This window comes from Dromiciops gliroides, chromosome 1 (genome assembly GCF_019393635.1).
Source record: "Dromiciops gliroides isolate mDroGli1 chromosome 1, mDroGli1.pri, whole genome shotgun sequence".
NCBI lineage: Eukaryota > Metazoa > Chordata > Mammalia > Microbiotheria > Microbiotheriidae > Dromiciops > Dromiciops gliroides.
Window position 1 is genome coordinate 248,921,822 of NC_057861.1, and position 16,360 is coordinate 248,938,181.

The following is a 16,360-nucleotide window of genomic DNA, read 5'->3' on the forward strand; positions in this document are numbered from 1 at the left end:
GAGCAAGTAACTTAACCCTAATTGCTTCGCTAAAATATATATATATATATATATATATATTATTGTATAACTGAAGAGACACATTATACACAAATGACAGTTAAACATGCACAACCCTCCAATATGTTAGAAAGAGCAACTTTAGATACTATTAAGTGACCCTATATGGGATGAAGAGGTTCCAGGGATAAAAGTCATGGATTCAGGTGGGATCAGTCACACCATGGGCATCCCTGCTCTGTTGCAATGCATTCTTGGGCCTCTACACAGCCAAGGCTTTTAACCAACCACTTGAAGGATTGTACATCAAACTCCTTTCAGCTGAGATTTCTGAAGCAGCAGTTCCACTGAGTCATTCTGCTTCCTACACAAGCTTCATTGATTATATACATGATTTAGGTTCTATTCACCAATTTTTAGACATAATTGGAGGAATTCCATTGGCACTTTTCTATAGATAGACATTAGGAGGTCAAAAAACAGCAATGCTGGTAATTTGCTATGGGACGGAGATAAATGTTCTCTTGTCACCCTTTCTCAATGCAGTTTGACAAATGATTAATGCACAAGGATTTCAGATTTAACACATGTTCATGCAAATTGAGCCCAAAGCACTCGGGCTTCCTCCACAAGAGATATGAGTGGAATATGGGAAAATGGTATTTCTGAAATCTGTTTTCAGTCCTATGTGCACAGAATCACAAAAATCTCAGAGATGGCAAGGACTCCAGAGATATCTACTCAAACCCATACCTAAGGATCCCCTCTATGACGTTGCCCAAAGCATCCATTTAGCCTTTGCTTAAAGACTTCTTGTGACAAGGAGTCTACTGCCTCTTGAGACAGCTCATTCCATTTCTGGGCAGTTCTAATTACTAGGAAAATTTTCTTAACCTCAAAGTGAAATCTCTTTTTCTGCATTTTCCATCTACAGTTTCCTACCTACTTGCTCTGCCCTCTGGGGTTCTGCCCCATGAGCTTTTCAAACTCTTGAAGAGAGCTATCAATCGCAATTGAAGTCTCCAAACTAAACATCTCCAGTTTCATCATCCAGTCCTCTCATGGCATCATTGGCCTCCAATCCTCTCATCTAGTTGCCCTCCTATAGCTGCACTCCAACTTGACAACATCCTTCCTCAAATGTGTCATCCAAATTGAACATAGTACTTGAGATATGACCTAACAAAGGCAAAAAGATTATTCCCTCCTTTTTTGTGGACATTATGCAGCCTAAAATAATATTTTTTTTCAGGCAGCATGAGATAGCGGATAAAAAAGAATCAGGAGGGGCAGCTAGGTGGCGCAGTGGATAAAGCACTGGCCCTGGATTCAGAAGTATCTGAGTTCAAATCCAGCCTCAGACACTTGATACTTACTAGCTGTGTGACCCTGGGCAAGTCACTTAACCCCCATTGTCCCACAAAAAAAAAAAAAAAGAGTCAGGAACACCTGGGTTCAGGTCTCACTTTTGGCCCTCTACTTCCTTTGCATTTAGTGCTCTGACCTAACTAAACATTTGACCACTCTGGCTCTAACCAGATGATCTCTAACAATGGCGAAAGAAGGCATTAGTGGTGACTAATGCATGACCAAAGGTGGGAGATATTCACTCTTATGATGTCAGTTCATAATTTAGCAATAATAGCTAGCATTTACATAATGCTTCAAGGTATGTAAAGTGTTTTGCATATGTTATCTCATTTGATCCTTACTGTGTGAGGTAGCTGCTATTATTATCCCCATTGTAAACATGGGGAAACTGAGATTGAAAGAGGTCAAGTAATTTGCCCAGGATCATATTGCTAGTAAGTGGCTGAGGGAAACTCAGGTCTTCCGACCCCCATGTTTGTACTCTATCCACTATTTAGACATTCAGTTTTCTCTGTGACAAGAAATAAACCTGTTTATTATGAGTCAGAGGGTTGCATGAATTCTCAAACAGCTAAATATCCCAGCAACATTCACTAATCAACAGATCAACTGGAATAATGAGAGAACTACAGAAGTCTTAATGGTCTTTTTCATCTCAGTTACTCAGACAAGGTGGAGCCCTATCAGCAGGGGTGCCTTCAAAACCAGAAGACAGTGACACACAGCTGGGGAAAAAAGGAGAAAATTGACTTTAAAACACCATCTTGCTCTCTGCCCCCTGACTCTGGATACCTCATTAGGATTGCTCCTATGCACCCAGGCAACCTCTAGTCCTCCTGGCACTTGGAGGCCTCTGACCCCACCTCCACCACCATCTCCACAATCTCATGAATTTTGCTAGTCATGTGCAGATAACAGGCAGATTTATTTATCTGCCTCTGAAATTTCTCTTTGGTTGAATCTTGAATACTATTCCATCTACAAACCATATCAAACTGAATATTTTCTCATCAGTCCAAAAAAAGCACAAAGATGGTAGAACTGCTTAGTTTCCCCATCATTGATTCTTTCTACCATGATGGAGTTTATATCAAAGGACAGACTTCCATTACATACTATCTCTATGGGTTCTATGAGCCCCAGTTCCATCATTTGTAAAATAAGGGAGTATAACTAAGTGATTGAACCTGCATTGTGCCTCTGAGGTCCCTTCCCCCTCCAGTTGTATGATACTTCTCCATGGGCTGATCAAAGGAACAAAACAAAGGACTTCCTCTAGCTCTTCCCTTACTTGACTTTGGGTTTTTAATAGCACTCACCCAGAGGTATTGTAAGGCTTCTATGAGAGACTGGATATAAAGAACTTTGCAAACCTTAAAGTGCTATATAAATGTTGGTTATCATTATCATTGTCATTATATTATTAGCCTCCAGTCTGATGACAACTTCATTCCCTGATTCTCCTATTGCTGAGCTCAAGCAATGGAGCAGTTATGTGGTACAGTGGATAGAGCGCTGGCCCTGAGGTTGGGAAAATCTGAATTCAAATCTCACCTCAGACACTTACTAGCTGTGTGACCCTGGACAAGTCACAATCCCAATTTCCTTAAACATCTGGGGCCACCTCCAGTTGTCCTGATATATATCTTTCCACTTGCCATGATCCTCTTGAAAAACAAAGGACAAACAACAACAGCTTCCTATAAAAACAACAACAACAACAATGAGGGGAGAGGGAATATATGCATACACACTTTAAAATTGGATTTGCATTGTTAACACTTTCAGACTAGATTATCAGCAGAATCATAAATCAAGCTCTTGCCAATATCTGAGGTGTAAATGCTCACACTAAAAATTTTGTTTTGTTTTGGGTTGTTTTGGTGAGGGAATTGAGGTTAAGTGACTTGCCCAGGGTCACACAGCTACACAGCTAGTAAGTGTTACATGTCTGAGGCCAGATTTGAACTCAGGTCCTCCTGAATCCAGGGCCAGTGCTCTATCCACTGCACTACCTAGCTGCCCCTCACACTAAAAAATTAATAACGGACTGGCTCCAAAATGTCCATCCCCTGCAGGGTCAAATATTTGTTTAGTATTTTTCATCTGCTCTGTGTCCTCGACAATATTTGCCTACATGGGTGTCTCCTTCGGGGACAAGCTCTGTCTCAATTGCTCAGTATAGTACTTAAAACCGCATCACACATGAGCTGGCACTTGATAAATGCTATCAGATGATTTCAATTCCTGCACTTGAAAGGCTGTCAGGATGAATATAATGTTATGGTAATCACTGCCTCCAGTACTAACAGCTGTCTGATCACACCCCTGAAATTCTGATTCTGACAAGAGGCAGCTGGTCAGGCTGGAGCTGGGTGTGCCAGGGGAGAGAAGACACTGGACAGCCATTGCCACTCTGGTTGCCTCAGCTTCTCATTCTTACCAAATCTTGCTAGGCACGAGGCATTTTACCTTGAGCTTGGGTAGTTTCTGTGTGGGAAGTACACAACATCAGGAGAGAAAATGCTGACAATGCAAAGCACTCTAGTGAATTTGTTTGGCTAAAAGCAAACCTTTTTACATTCAGATGTTGTCATAAGAAGGGAGGTGAGTTTCTCTGCAGGCTCATCATCATATGTCAAGGCATGTGGTATGTTTTAATGAAGTCCATTTTAGCACAGAGATGAACACTGTGGGTGAAGGGAAAAAATACTTCATCTATAGCTTACATCTTCCTACTAAAACGAACAAATAGCAAGAGAAACATGGGAAAATACAGGGATCAGGAGCCTTGAATCTGAAATTAGAGGTCACAAAATTACAGGATCATAGAGCTAAAGATCAAAGGGAACTTGGAAATCAAGTCCAAGCCCATCATTTTACTGATGAGGAAACTGAGGCACAGAAAATTTAAGTGACTTGCCCAGGGTTGCACAGCTAATTAATTTGAATCATCTCGGGTTTACCGTGCTACTTATTACCTGGACGACCTTGGCCAAGCCTTCCTTGGCCTCAGTTTCCCCATCTGTTAAATGAAAAAACCTAGACTTGATGATCTACAGAGTCCCTTCCATTTCTAAACACTTTGAATCTTTTAATCTACTAAGAATGATATTCCATACAAATCTATCCACTGATATTTATTCAATGATATTCCAATACAAGCCAATAATTCTGAGATAATCCAATATCCAATAGCATTCCAATGAAAACGGATTCTTTTATTACAAGCAAACGAATCCTAGCAATTTTCCATAGAGAGAATGCTCTGACAGCCTAATCTCTCCAGACAAGGTTCATATTTGAGTGAGTTACTTATTCTCTTACTGTTGACTAGGTAAATAATCAGAATCAGCAGATCTAAGGTCCTTTAGGGGAGGATAAGCAGCCTAACTCAAAGACCCGGGGTATAAAAGCCCCAAGCTGAGAGAGGTTGGCACAGAGATTGGTTCATTACCAGCAGAATGGCTTTCCGTTCCCTGCTCCTCCTTTGCCTCGCTGGACTGGTGTTTGTGGCTGAGGCTGCACCTGGGGTGAGTTTGGTTACTAAAAGTAGTCCTTTTGTGGTACGCCTCTCATACCCATAGCGGACAAGGTAAAAATGGCTTTTTCTAGTCAAGTTACTTTAAAAAATTTTTATAACTGATGGCCTATCTTTTAAAATGCAATTAAATTGAAATAACCTCCAGAGAGGGTAAAGTTCTATCAAATGTCAACTGAATTGAACAGGGAGTTAACATTCTCCACTGTGTTCTTGCCGCTTCTTTGAGGCAGTTGGTGCCTCAGTAATTGCTGATGAATAATGAAAATAGGAATGAAATTAATGCTAATTTTCCAGGGGACTTGGCCTTTGTGAAATTTCTGCATGGAGAACAAATGCAGATGAGACTATGCTTCAGTCCTTTGGCTAAGTAACATAACTGCCTGGTCCCAGAAGGCAATAGATGGAAGCTGTAAAGAAGCGAATGTAGGCATGGCATTAGGAAAAACTTCTAGAAATTTAAAGCTGTCCCAAGTGTACGGAGCTGCCTTGAGCTAGAGGGGGTTTTGTCTCATTGGAGTCTTTAAGTGAATCCTAGATGCCCCTTGTCAGGTATGTTGTAGGAGGGACTCTTACTCCAATTGGACAGGTTGGATTTCAAGGACTCTGAGGTCCCTTAAAACTAGAAGATTTTGTGATTCTTTTATATATTTACTGAACCTTTGAAGATTCTTGATTTGGAAAAGATAAAGTTGCAATCATATACTTACCTAATTCTTTCATCTGCTGTAAAAATTATCCTGAGAGGAAGGATTGCATACTGGGGAGACCTGAGTTCATACTCTGCCTCAGACCCTAGCTGTGTGACCCTAGGTAAATCACTTAACCTCATTTGGCCTTAAATTCCTTATCTATGAAATGGAAATAACAATAACACCTATTGTATGGGTTATTGTGAGGATCAAATGAGATAACATATGTAAAATGCTTTCTGAACCTTATAATAGGTGTTAGCTATCATTATCCAATGTTTAAAAAGTATACACCATTGATTTTATTTTTTTTTTTGCCGGGGCAATGAGGGTTAAGTGACTTGCCCAGGGTCACACAGCTAGTGAATATCAAAGTGTCTAAGGTCAGATTTGAACTCAGGTCCTCCTGAATCCAGGGCCAGTGCTTTATCCACTGTGCCACCTAGCTGCCCCCTATGCCATTGATTTTAAAGTGACTATAAGAAACACCACCATCATAAATAGCTAGCACCTACATGGCAATTTGATGTTCACACAGCTCTTTACTTATCTCATTTGATCCTTACAACAATCCTGTTAGGTGGGTGCCAATCTAATCCTCATTGTACAGATGAGGAAACTGAGGCTGAGAGCAGTTAAGTGAGTGACCAGGGTCACAACTATTAAGTGTTTGAGGTGGGATTCAAATTCAGGGCTTCCTTGCTTCAAGTCCAGCCACAGCCATCTCACCACCCAGCTGCCTCATTAAATAGTTCAATTATCCAATACTTTCTGGTGAAACTCCTACCACAGGTTTGAAGAGTTCAGGTGCCCCTCCTTTTACATCTGTCTAGGAATTCGATCTAGATGAATGGGCTTAATTTGTTCAGCATCTCTAAGAACTTTGTAGGTGCCACCAGGCATGAGAAACAGCCTTCCAGTGAGACCCCAAACTCATTCGAGGGAATGCTAAGAATAGGAAAGCATGCACTTGCCTGTCTCACTTCAGGTTTCCAACACCCCACTGAGTTTTTCCATTGCCTTCCACAGGCCCATGGAACTGAAGATTCCAAGTGCCCCCTGATGGTTAAAGTTCTTGATGCAGTCCGAGGAAGCCCAGCGGTCGATGTGGATGTGAAAGTGTTCAAAAAAACAGAGGAACAAACCTGGGAGCTCTTTGCAACGGGGTAAGTGACCAGCACCTGCCCTTTGCGAAATGATTTACATCCATTGTATAAATGTAGACTCTGGTTATTAATTTTTCCAGTTGCTCCTCCACCCTTTATCAGAAAGGAAAAGAAAATGCTATTATCCCATGCATCTAACTGCAAATATTTGCAAAGGGAACAGAGGCATCACTTTGGGATGACTGCTTGATCACATTTTTTTAGTATGGAATCAATCCTGCGTTCCTTAATCATATGTCAGTAGAGAACAAAGTTCCAGCAGATCCCACCAAGCTGGAGAGTTCAAGTACAATAATGGACTGTATTATATATATCTGAGGACCAGCCTAGGTCATTTCTGAGGGGAGCAATCAAAGAACAAATATTGATACTATTTATAGTATACTAAGCATAATATGCTATTTATAGTATACGAAGCATACTAGGCACTGGTGTCACATAGGTAACACAATCCCTACCCTCAAAAAATTTCACATCCTATATAGAGGGATCATTAGAAGATTCTCATGAAGTCCACCTACCCAGGCATAGAAGAGTTGTGATTTTAAAAAATGCAGTGAGTGTCCATATTCACAAAATCCCAGATATTTCAAAGAACAGTAGAGTTCTTTACACTTCAAAAACAGCTTTATAGACATTATCTCTTTTTCTCCTCATAGCCACCTTTGGAGGTAGGTTGTGTAAATGTTTTTAATCCCTTTTTTGCAGATAAGACCCAGAGAGATGAAATTTCTTATTGGAGCTCATACTGCTGCTAAGCAGTTGAGCCAGGATGAAATTTCAAGTCTCAACTCTTGGACTAGAGCTCAATTAGATATCTCAAAAATCTGTTTGAGACACAAATCCTGCCTGAGACCTGGGCAAATGTGTGCTCCTGAGCAATTGCTTAAACTCTCTGGGCCTTAGTTTACTTGTTTGTCAAATGAAAGCATTGGATTCAATGACCTTTAAGATTCCTTCCAGCTCTGGATCTATGATTCTATGATCTACTTCCAGGTAACATCTTCAATTCAAAACAAAAGTGAGTTCTTAATCCTGCTCACCAGGCATCCCTACCCATGAAAGCTTTTTGGAGAAATCACTGCACCTATTAATAAATCTAAGTAAGGGGATCTAAAGACAGATCTGCCAACCAAGTCTTACAGAACAGAATGGAAGAAGGGAAGCTGTTTAGTATTTATATCCCTTAGAAAGAGTACTTCTGTGGTTTAATTGCATCTGTAATAACCACATTATGGTTCTTCACCCATCATTAGGAAGTCTATTTTCTTGAGGAGATTTTAATTGAATTTGTATTTGTTTGTTCATTTTTGTCTACACAAAATGCTAAGTAAAACTTGAAAAGAAGGCCAGTGGAGTATTCTAAGCAGGTAATGCCATTCTAACAACAGAGAATTCAGATGCTTAATATGAAAATTACTCGTCAAGGAAAAGAATATAATTCATCCAACATGATTTATTTTTTCTGTATACGTAGGGAGACTAAAATAATCAAAGAAAGGACTAAAGAGAAGGCACAAAGCTATCAAGAACATGGCCACTTTCCATGTCCTTCTGTTTCTTGCAACCTCTGCACCCTTTGCCCATGTGATGTCATTGGGTTGATCCTGCACTTAACCTTTTTGAAACAACAAAAACTAGATAAATTCCATTTGTAGCTCAGTAACTGGGGAGATTAAGCAAATAAGGGGATCAGCTTCCTGTTCTTTTTTGTACCTTAGGTGTCTCCTTGCACATCCAAATCTCCCTTAAATGTAAAAAACAAACAAACAAAAATAAAAACAAAAAACTCATCCCATGTGAGAAGAGAATACAAACTCAGGATGAGAACTGCATTTGGCGACTGAATAATTCCATTCATCTCATAGGACTTAGAGCTAGAAAGGACCTCAGAAATCATTAAACCAACCCGCTCACTTTATATAATTCTATTCAACAAACATTGATTAAGCACTTACTCCCCTGCAAGGCACTAGGGACTCCTGCATGAATATGCATGAATATTTTCTCCACCTACCAACACAAAGAAAAATAATATTCTAGGCTAGAAATAATTACTTTTTTTTCATTATACGCCTCATAAACATCTGGTGCCCTTATTGAAACAATCCCAGTGAAGTGACTGAAATTAAATGGCAGAAATGTAGTTTAGGTTATATTATGTACATAATTATGTTTTACCAGTGTTAGTGTCATCTTGTTAATTATTTCCTTGATGCCTTCAGAGTCATACAACATTTAACATTCACTTTTACATTGTCCAGGAAAACCAATGACCATGGAGAGATCCATGGACTCACAAGTGATGAGAAATTTGGTGAGGGTTTATACAAAGTGAAATTCGACACCATCTCCTATTGGAAAACCCTTGGTGTTTCCCCATTCCATGAATATGCAGATGTGAGTATAATGGAATACTGGGTTTCTTTTTTTGATACAGGTGATACACAGGTGAAGAACTATGTATCCTTCTGAGTTTATCTAGGGAAAGAAAAATGCAAGAGTCCATTTGTGGTTCCCCTTTGAAAACAGATGTCTAGAAAGAACCAAGTTCACCCTATAATCAGTCAGGACCATGAAGTATTTCCTTGAGTTGGGAAGACAACCCCAGCATGCAAAGTTTGGGTCCTCTGGTGGATTTGTCATGAGGAGAATGACTAGAAGGAATAAAAACTTGACCAACTCACTTGACCATTATTTTACCTTGACATAAATGTATTTGATTTTAGAATTTCTATTTTTTACTTGTAGTAGTCAGTGACACTGAAGACATTTTTGCTTTCCATTCAATATTAGTTTTTGTGTGTATATAATAAACATTTGTTCTTCAGTTCAATAATAAAATCAGTTATAAAAGCAATGCTAGGTCCCCATCCTCAGCTGTACATAGTTGGTTATAAGACGACCGCAGCCCTTGCTCCCAAAATTCCTTTGTCCCTTGTCTTCAAAACTACTTGAGAACCATTACATGAGAGGTCTCTCTCTTTCTTTCCCTCATCCTCTCTCCTCTGTCACCATGCAGGAACTCCTGCACTGTCTTAGTCAAGGTTAAATAAGATTTGTAAGTGCTGGATTTAAAAATAACAGAACTATGTATGTATTTATGAGAGAAGCCACAAACCATCTTGACTGGGTCCACTACAAATTCATGTTATCTAACTTCAACTGGACCTTTACAGCAGCACACCAGTCCTTTAAAAATATCATATCGAGGGGGCAGCTAGGTGGCGTAGTGGATAAAGCACCAGCCCTGGATTCAGGAGTACCTGAGTTCAAATCCAGCCTCAGACACTTGACACTTACTAGCTGTGTGACCCTGGGTAAGTCACTTAACCCCCATTGCCCTGCAAAAAAAACCCCAAAACAAAAATATCATATTGATATGATTTCTCCCCATAGAGGCTGTTTCCAACCTTCTGATCTCTCCTCAAATTCCCAACTCCATCCTATCTCCTTCACTCTCAATAAATGTCCTTGCCTTTGACTTTATGCAAAAGATTGAGGGTCTCCATTGTAAGTTCCCTTGCCTTCCTCCAAACCTCACAATCTCACTTTCTTTCCTTCGGTCTAAGAAAATGAAGTGCTAGACTCCCTTGCAAAGGTTAACAACCCTCTTCCACTTCAGCTTTGGTCATGTGTCCTGTCTTCTGGAAGCAACTAGCCTCACATTTTCTTTAATTACCATTTACTTCCTCTCTGTTGGCTTCTTCCCCTTTGCCTGTAAACTTGGTTAGATCTCAAATATCCTTAAAAACAAAAAGCATGAAATTTTTCTCTGTATCCTGATATCCCATCTAACAAACTTCCAAATTGGTACATCTAGCGACAATCTCTTTCCTAAATTCCAGACCCACCTCTCCACCTGCCTGCTAGACATCTCTACCTAGATACCTCTAATGCAACATGTGCAAAATGGAGCTCTTCATCCTCTCCTCTAAACCTGTTCCCATCTTTTGCCTTTTCTATTTCTACTGAGGAAGCTTTCTAGAATTCCTCACCCAGGCCCCAGTGTTCAGCATCACAGTGGACTCTTTTCTTCTTTCTCACCACTCCCCCAACCCCTGTCTGCAATCTTTTATATTTGTCTCCTCCTTTCCACTGCCACAGCCACTGCCCTACTTTGGGACTCTGGATTATTGTGATAACACCCCAGCTGGTCTTCCTGCCATTAGTCTCTCTCCTCTATAATGCATCCTTCATCTAGCTGAAAGAGTATTGTTTTGATTATGAGACTTTCTCTCCTAACTTAAAAGCCTTTGGTGACTTCCTTCTGCATGTGGATTAAAATAAAAACTCCTGATTCTGGAATTCAAAGGCCTCCCAAATCTGGTCCCATGCCACCATTCCAGCTTTATCTTACCCTTGTCTCATGCAAATCAGACCACCACTCATTCTGTGTCACCCCCTACAGTCTTCTCCCTATTTATTTGTGCCCAGAGTTGTCTCCATGTCTGAAATATGCTTCTTCCACATCGCTAAGGAGAACATTGGGCAGAAAGACAGATAAAAGCACTTATTTAATGCTAAGTTTTCTTAGTACTAATATACAGTAAACTATAAAGTACTTGAAAATAGAAACTATATCTCTCTTTTTCTTCTTTGTATTGGGGAGGAGCTGTTTTTCCTTTTCTCTAAGGAAGGAACATAAGGTCAGGAGCTTAAGTCAATAATACATTTGGATTTCCATTCCTTGTTCAAACCCTTCCAAACAGTTTTAACAAAAAATTATGCCACCCCTTTCTGCAAAAACCTGCCCACCCAGGGAATTTGTCTATCAATCACAGAATGCCAGAGTTAGGAAGGGCTTTGGAGACCCCTTTATCCAACTCAAATTTGCAACAAGAATCCATAACACTTCCAGGAATAGGGTTCTCCCCCTCCCTTTCATTCATTCATTCATTCATTCATTCATTCATTCATTCATTCATTCATTTATTTAGCGAGGCAATAGGGGTTAAGTGACTTGCTCAGGGTCACACAGCTAGTAAGTGTAAAATGTCTGAGGCCAGATTTGAACTCAGGTACTCCTGATTCTAGGGCTGGTGCTCTATCCACTGCACCACCTAGCTGCCCCTCCCTTTCAATTTCTCCATCACAAACTCTCATTTTCTAGCACTGCTCTTCTTGTTAGGAAAATTCCTCATATAGTAAAGGGGTGAGCAAATTATGGGGGAAAGGAAACCAGCTGGAAAGCTCCTGACACACAAACTATTAATTGCTCCTCCATATATTCACTCTCCAGGCATTCATTCTAATGGTGATTGCTTTCCCTTCTAGGTGGTGTTCACCGCCAATGATGCCGGTCATCGTCATTACACCATTGCTGCCCTCCTGAGTCCATACTCTTTTTCAACCACAGCTGTAGTCAGCAACCCAAAGGACTAAACAAATGTCATTTTTTTTCTCTGTGGCAACAGCTATTAGTGGAGGTTTGGCAGGGGAGAAAGGACCACCTTTCATGAAGCTAGTAGTATCACATTTTTCCAAAAAGCAGTATTTCCACTTTATTAACTTGGGCAGAATCAATAAACCATTCTTGCTAAAGCAAGTCCTGTTTCCTGTATTTTGATTCCTTTTCTTGCACCCCAAGTAGTTCCCCTAAAGGATCCTGAGCTTACTGGAACAGAGAAGGCATTGTCCTCAAGTGTAAAGAGCACCGAGCTTGGACCTAGAAGTCATAGGTTTGAATTTAAAGTCTATCTCCTTTTAGTCCCATTACCTTGGGCAAATCTCTTCACTTTTTTTGTCCTCAATATTTTCATGTGTTTAAGGAGGATAACATTTCTCACATGATTACCTTAAGGGGCTCTTGGGGGAAAAATGTTCAATTAAATCTCAGATCACAATAAAAATGTGAGTAGTTATTATCATTATAGAAAAGCAAAGAAAACATGGAAATTCCCTGGCTAGAGCTTTGGGGGAAAATCCCAATTACCAGCATTTTCCAGTACATAACATGATTAAAAAAACAAACAAACAGTTGGAAGTATTTGACCACCCTTTGACTCAATTGGTTTTACTAGCTATCTGTAAACTCACAGTAACAAATCGAAAGTAGGAGAAACTTCCAATTTTCCACATGCCTTTAGGAAAAGTACTAATGGGTGAATCTTCTTTAAAGTAGCCTAGGTGATTGTTCCTTTTTCTGCCTCTAAATCATCTTACTGCCTTTAGGTGATGCCTTAATGTACCACTAGGCTTCACTGATATTGTTGCTGGGAACAACTTTTTATATAGCAGGTCAATTGCCTCAGCACCCACCCACTTCCCAGATGATCACTAGCCCATGTGATTCCCTCAACTAAGGCTTCCTTCTTGCAAGTGGCTCCCAAATGCCAAGAAAGAAAGCTACAGAGTAAGTCCTAGTTCCAGCCCTTCCTTCTACAGCACTGGCAAGATTAAGGGAGCCTCTCTTGTGATTCTGGCAGCACTGATATAGGTCAGGGACTCTTAAGTCCTGTCAATCAATCAATCAGTCAATCAACATGTATTTATTAAATGCCTGCTATACCTCCTTCACTGTACTAGGAGCTGTGGATAGATGTACAAAGAGTACAACAATCTCTACTCAGAATGAGTTTATATTCTAATGGGTAGGACACAAGTACATATAAAAATACATACACTATAAAGTTAATAAATACAAATATATACAAAGTATTTAAAGACAAAGTAGTTGGAAGGGAGGGCACTAAAAGCTGGAGTAGATCAGGAAAGGCTTCATACAGCAGATAGTGACTAAGTTACATCTTAAAGAAAAAGACTCTATGACATGGAGGTAAGGAGGGAGTGAATTCCAGGTATGGGGGTGGGATGGGGTGGCCAGTACAAAGCTACAGAGATGGAAGATGGAGTGTCTTGTGTGAAGTACACTAAGAAGACCAGTTTGGATGGATCAAAGAGGGTAAGTAATATCCAATAATATTAGAAAGAAAGATAGGGACGAGATTGTATAAGGCCTTATAAACTAAACAGGAATTTGTATTTTATTCTATAGGTAATAAGGAAGCACAGGAGTTGATTAAATAGCAAAATGATCTGGTCAGATCTGCAACTAAGGAAAATGACTTTGGCAGCAGTATTTAGGATAGACTGAAATGAGGAAAGACTCGAGGCTGCTGCAATAATCAAGATAAGAGGTGTTGGGGGTGTCCCCAGAGTGTATCTGACAAGATGCTGAAAGACAAAAATAAATCAATAAACAAATTTTATTAAGAGCTTAATGCTGCACTGGATATTGTGTGGGATAGGAAATCTAAACTTTCAAGAGACATCTGAGTTTCTAACCATTACTGTGTGACTCATTGACGAGTTTCTTAAATATTGTCTGCCTCAGTTTCTTCATCTGTAAAGGGGCAATAATATCGGTAGTACCTACTTCATAGGGTAGTTATGAGAATCAGAGACAATGTGCTATAGTGGGTCTAGAAATTTAGAAAAATTGAACTAACCATAAGGCCCACTTATTACTTTCCCTTATTTTAGCTAATCCAGAGTACAGGCTCATTTAACTCTCTAAGTTTCTATAATAGCAACTATGATCTCCAAACTATAGAATATCAGAATTAAAAGAGAACTCTGTGAAAGTCTGAAAAAAACAATCCCTACTACATCGTGCCTAACAAATGATTGTCAGGTATCTGCTTCAAGATCTCTGATGGGGGCAGAGGGGAGAGAGAACCTTTTGCTTCTCCAGAGAGAGCATCCCACTTTTAGACAACTCTGATTTTAAGATTTTTTTCTAATGTTAAGATTAAATTTTTCTTTTTGTAACTTCCATATCTCTCTAGCAATTCTTCCCTCAAGCAACAAGCAGAACAAGTCTAATTCTTCTTTCCTTATGATCATCTTAACAAAGACTTGAAGATGCTCATCAAGTTCTGCCCTGATCTGTCTCCAGATTAAACATTTCCTGTTCCTTCAACCAGTGATCACATGAACTTGAGGCCCTTCCTCATATTGGTTTCCTTTCTCTGGATATTATCCAGTTTATCAATGTCCTTTGTAAATTGTACTGCCCAGAACACAATACTCACTATGTTTTCTGACCAGGGCAAGATTACCACCTTCCTTACTCTTGGAAGTTCTGACTCTCTGCAGCTCAAAACTGTTTGAGGTTTTTTGTGGCTCCTATATCACAGGATTAACTCATATTGAACTACAAGCAATTCACTAATCCCCCCCCCCACACACACACACACACACTCTTGGCTCTCCTCCCAGGTCTTTTGCATACACATTGCTGTCTAAACATGAATCTTCTACATTGTACTTATGAAGTCCATTTTATTTATTTATTTATTTATTTTAGTGAGGCCATTGGGGTTAAGTGACTTGCCCAGGTTCACACAGCTAGTAAATGTTAAGTGTCTGAGGCCAAATTTGAACTCAGGTCCTCCTGACTCCAGAGCCGGTGTTCTATCCACTGCACCACCCAGCTGCCCCCTGAAGTCCATTTTTTTTTTAACCCAAATGTATCATCTTATTAGATTGACCTAGTGCTCTAAATCTGTCAATCCTGGGCATGTTATCCAGGGTATTAGCCAATGCTCCCAGTTTGGTCATCTACAAGTTTCATAAACCTTCCATCTAAATTTTTGATAAAATATTAAACAGCACAAGTGCAAGCACAGATCACTGGGGCACACCATTGGAGACCTCCTGCTAAGTTGACATCCAACCATGAATACCTTTGAGTCTGGCCACTTTCCCCTCAAGGAGTCCATCATTTCTATTCCTTGCTTCTCTTTGTTAAGGAGAAGCAAATCCAGACTAGAATTTCCCCTTGTTGGTTCTTCCGTCTCTAGAAGTTATCCAAAATCCTTAATCTTGTGAACTTTTGGCCTCAACCAGGTGAATAATTCATATCTGAGTCCTGAAGTCACTAAAATTTCCTCAAGTGATATTTCCCATGGAGCTTTCTGAGAAATGGTCAGAAAACCCTCCAAAAATATTTTAAATCATTTATATTGTTAGAGTCAGGAAACAGAGTAACATTAGTATCATTTCCCTGATAGAGACTGAATCTAAATACTGAGTCCCTGATTCTGTATCTTTGGATAAGAGTCAAGTACTTGTTCATTGTGAATTTTTAAAAATAGAAACAATCTATTAAAAATGTCCTTCAAGGACCCGAGAAAAATATTACCTTCTGCCAGGGGCTAAGCATTCTAAAAGAATAAAAGGGCCTCTTTTTATCCAAATCTAAACATAAAGGCTGCTGAGCATAGGTCACTTGAGCCTCTGAAGAGGTACAATCCAATCTCCCAGACCAGACCACCCCGCTGAGAAGCTACCTGCAATCAAAGACCTGTTTGTATTTAGCCCTCACTGTTGCTGGTTAGGAGACAGTGGCCTGTTTCCTTGGCAATGCTTGTAATCCTGTTCCTGATGAAGTCTAGGTGAGGGCAAATCGACTTCTGAAAAAGATTGTTTTCCACGTGGCATTAGAATGGAAAGGATGGTGTTATGACATACCAGCTATTCCGGTTGACTATTAAATGATTCTTCCAGCATGAGCTTTACTGTCAGAGCCCATGCATGCCAAAAACATTCTGGTATTTCCCGGGTTAACAGGGTGTGGGGGTGGG

At 39.9% G+C, this 16,360-nt stretch overlaps 1 protein-coding gene across 1 annotated transcript; it reads left to right on the forward strand.

The window, feature by feature from the left end:
- Nucleotides 1–4,736: 4,736 nt before the first annotated feature.
- TTR (transthyretin) lies at nucleotides 4,737–12,318 on the forward strand. The gene is made up of 4 exons (XM_043977485.1): nucleotides 4,737–4,904; nucleotides 6,634–6,770; nucleotides 9,035–9,170; nucleotides 12,048–12,318. The coding sequence occupies exons 1-4, from the start codon at nucleotides 4,836–4,838 to the stop codon at nucleotides 12,153–12,155; spliced, it is 450 nt and encodes a 149-aa protein (XP_043833420.1). The 5' UTR covers nucleotides 4,737–4,835; the 3' UTR covers nucleotides 12,156–12,318.
- Nucleotides 12,319–16,360: the final 4,042 nt, after the last annotated feature.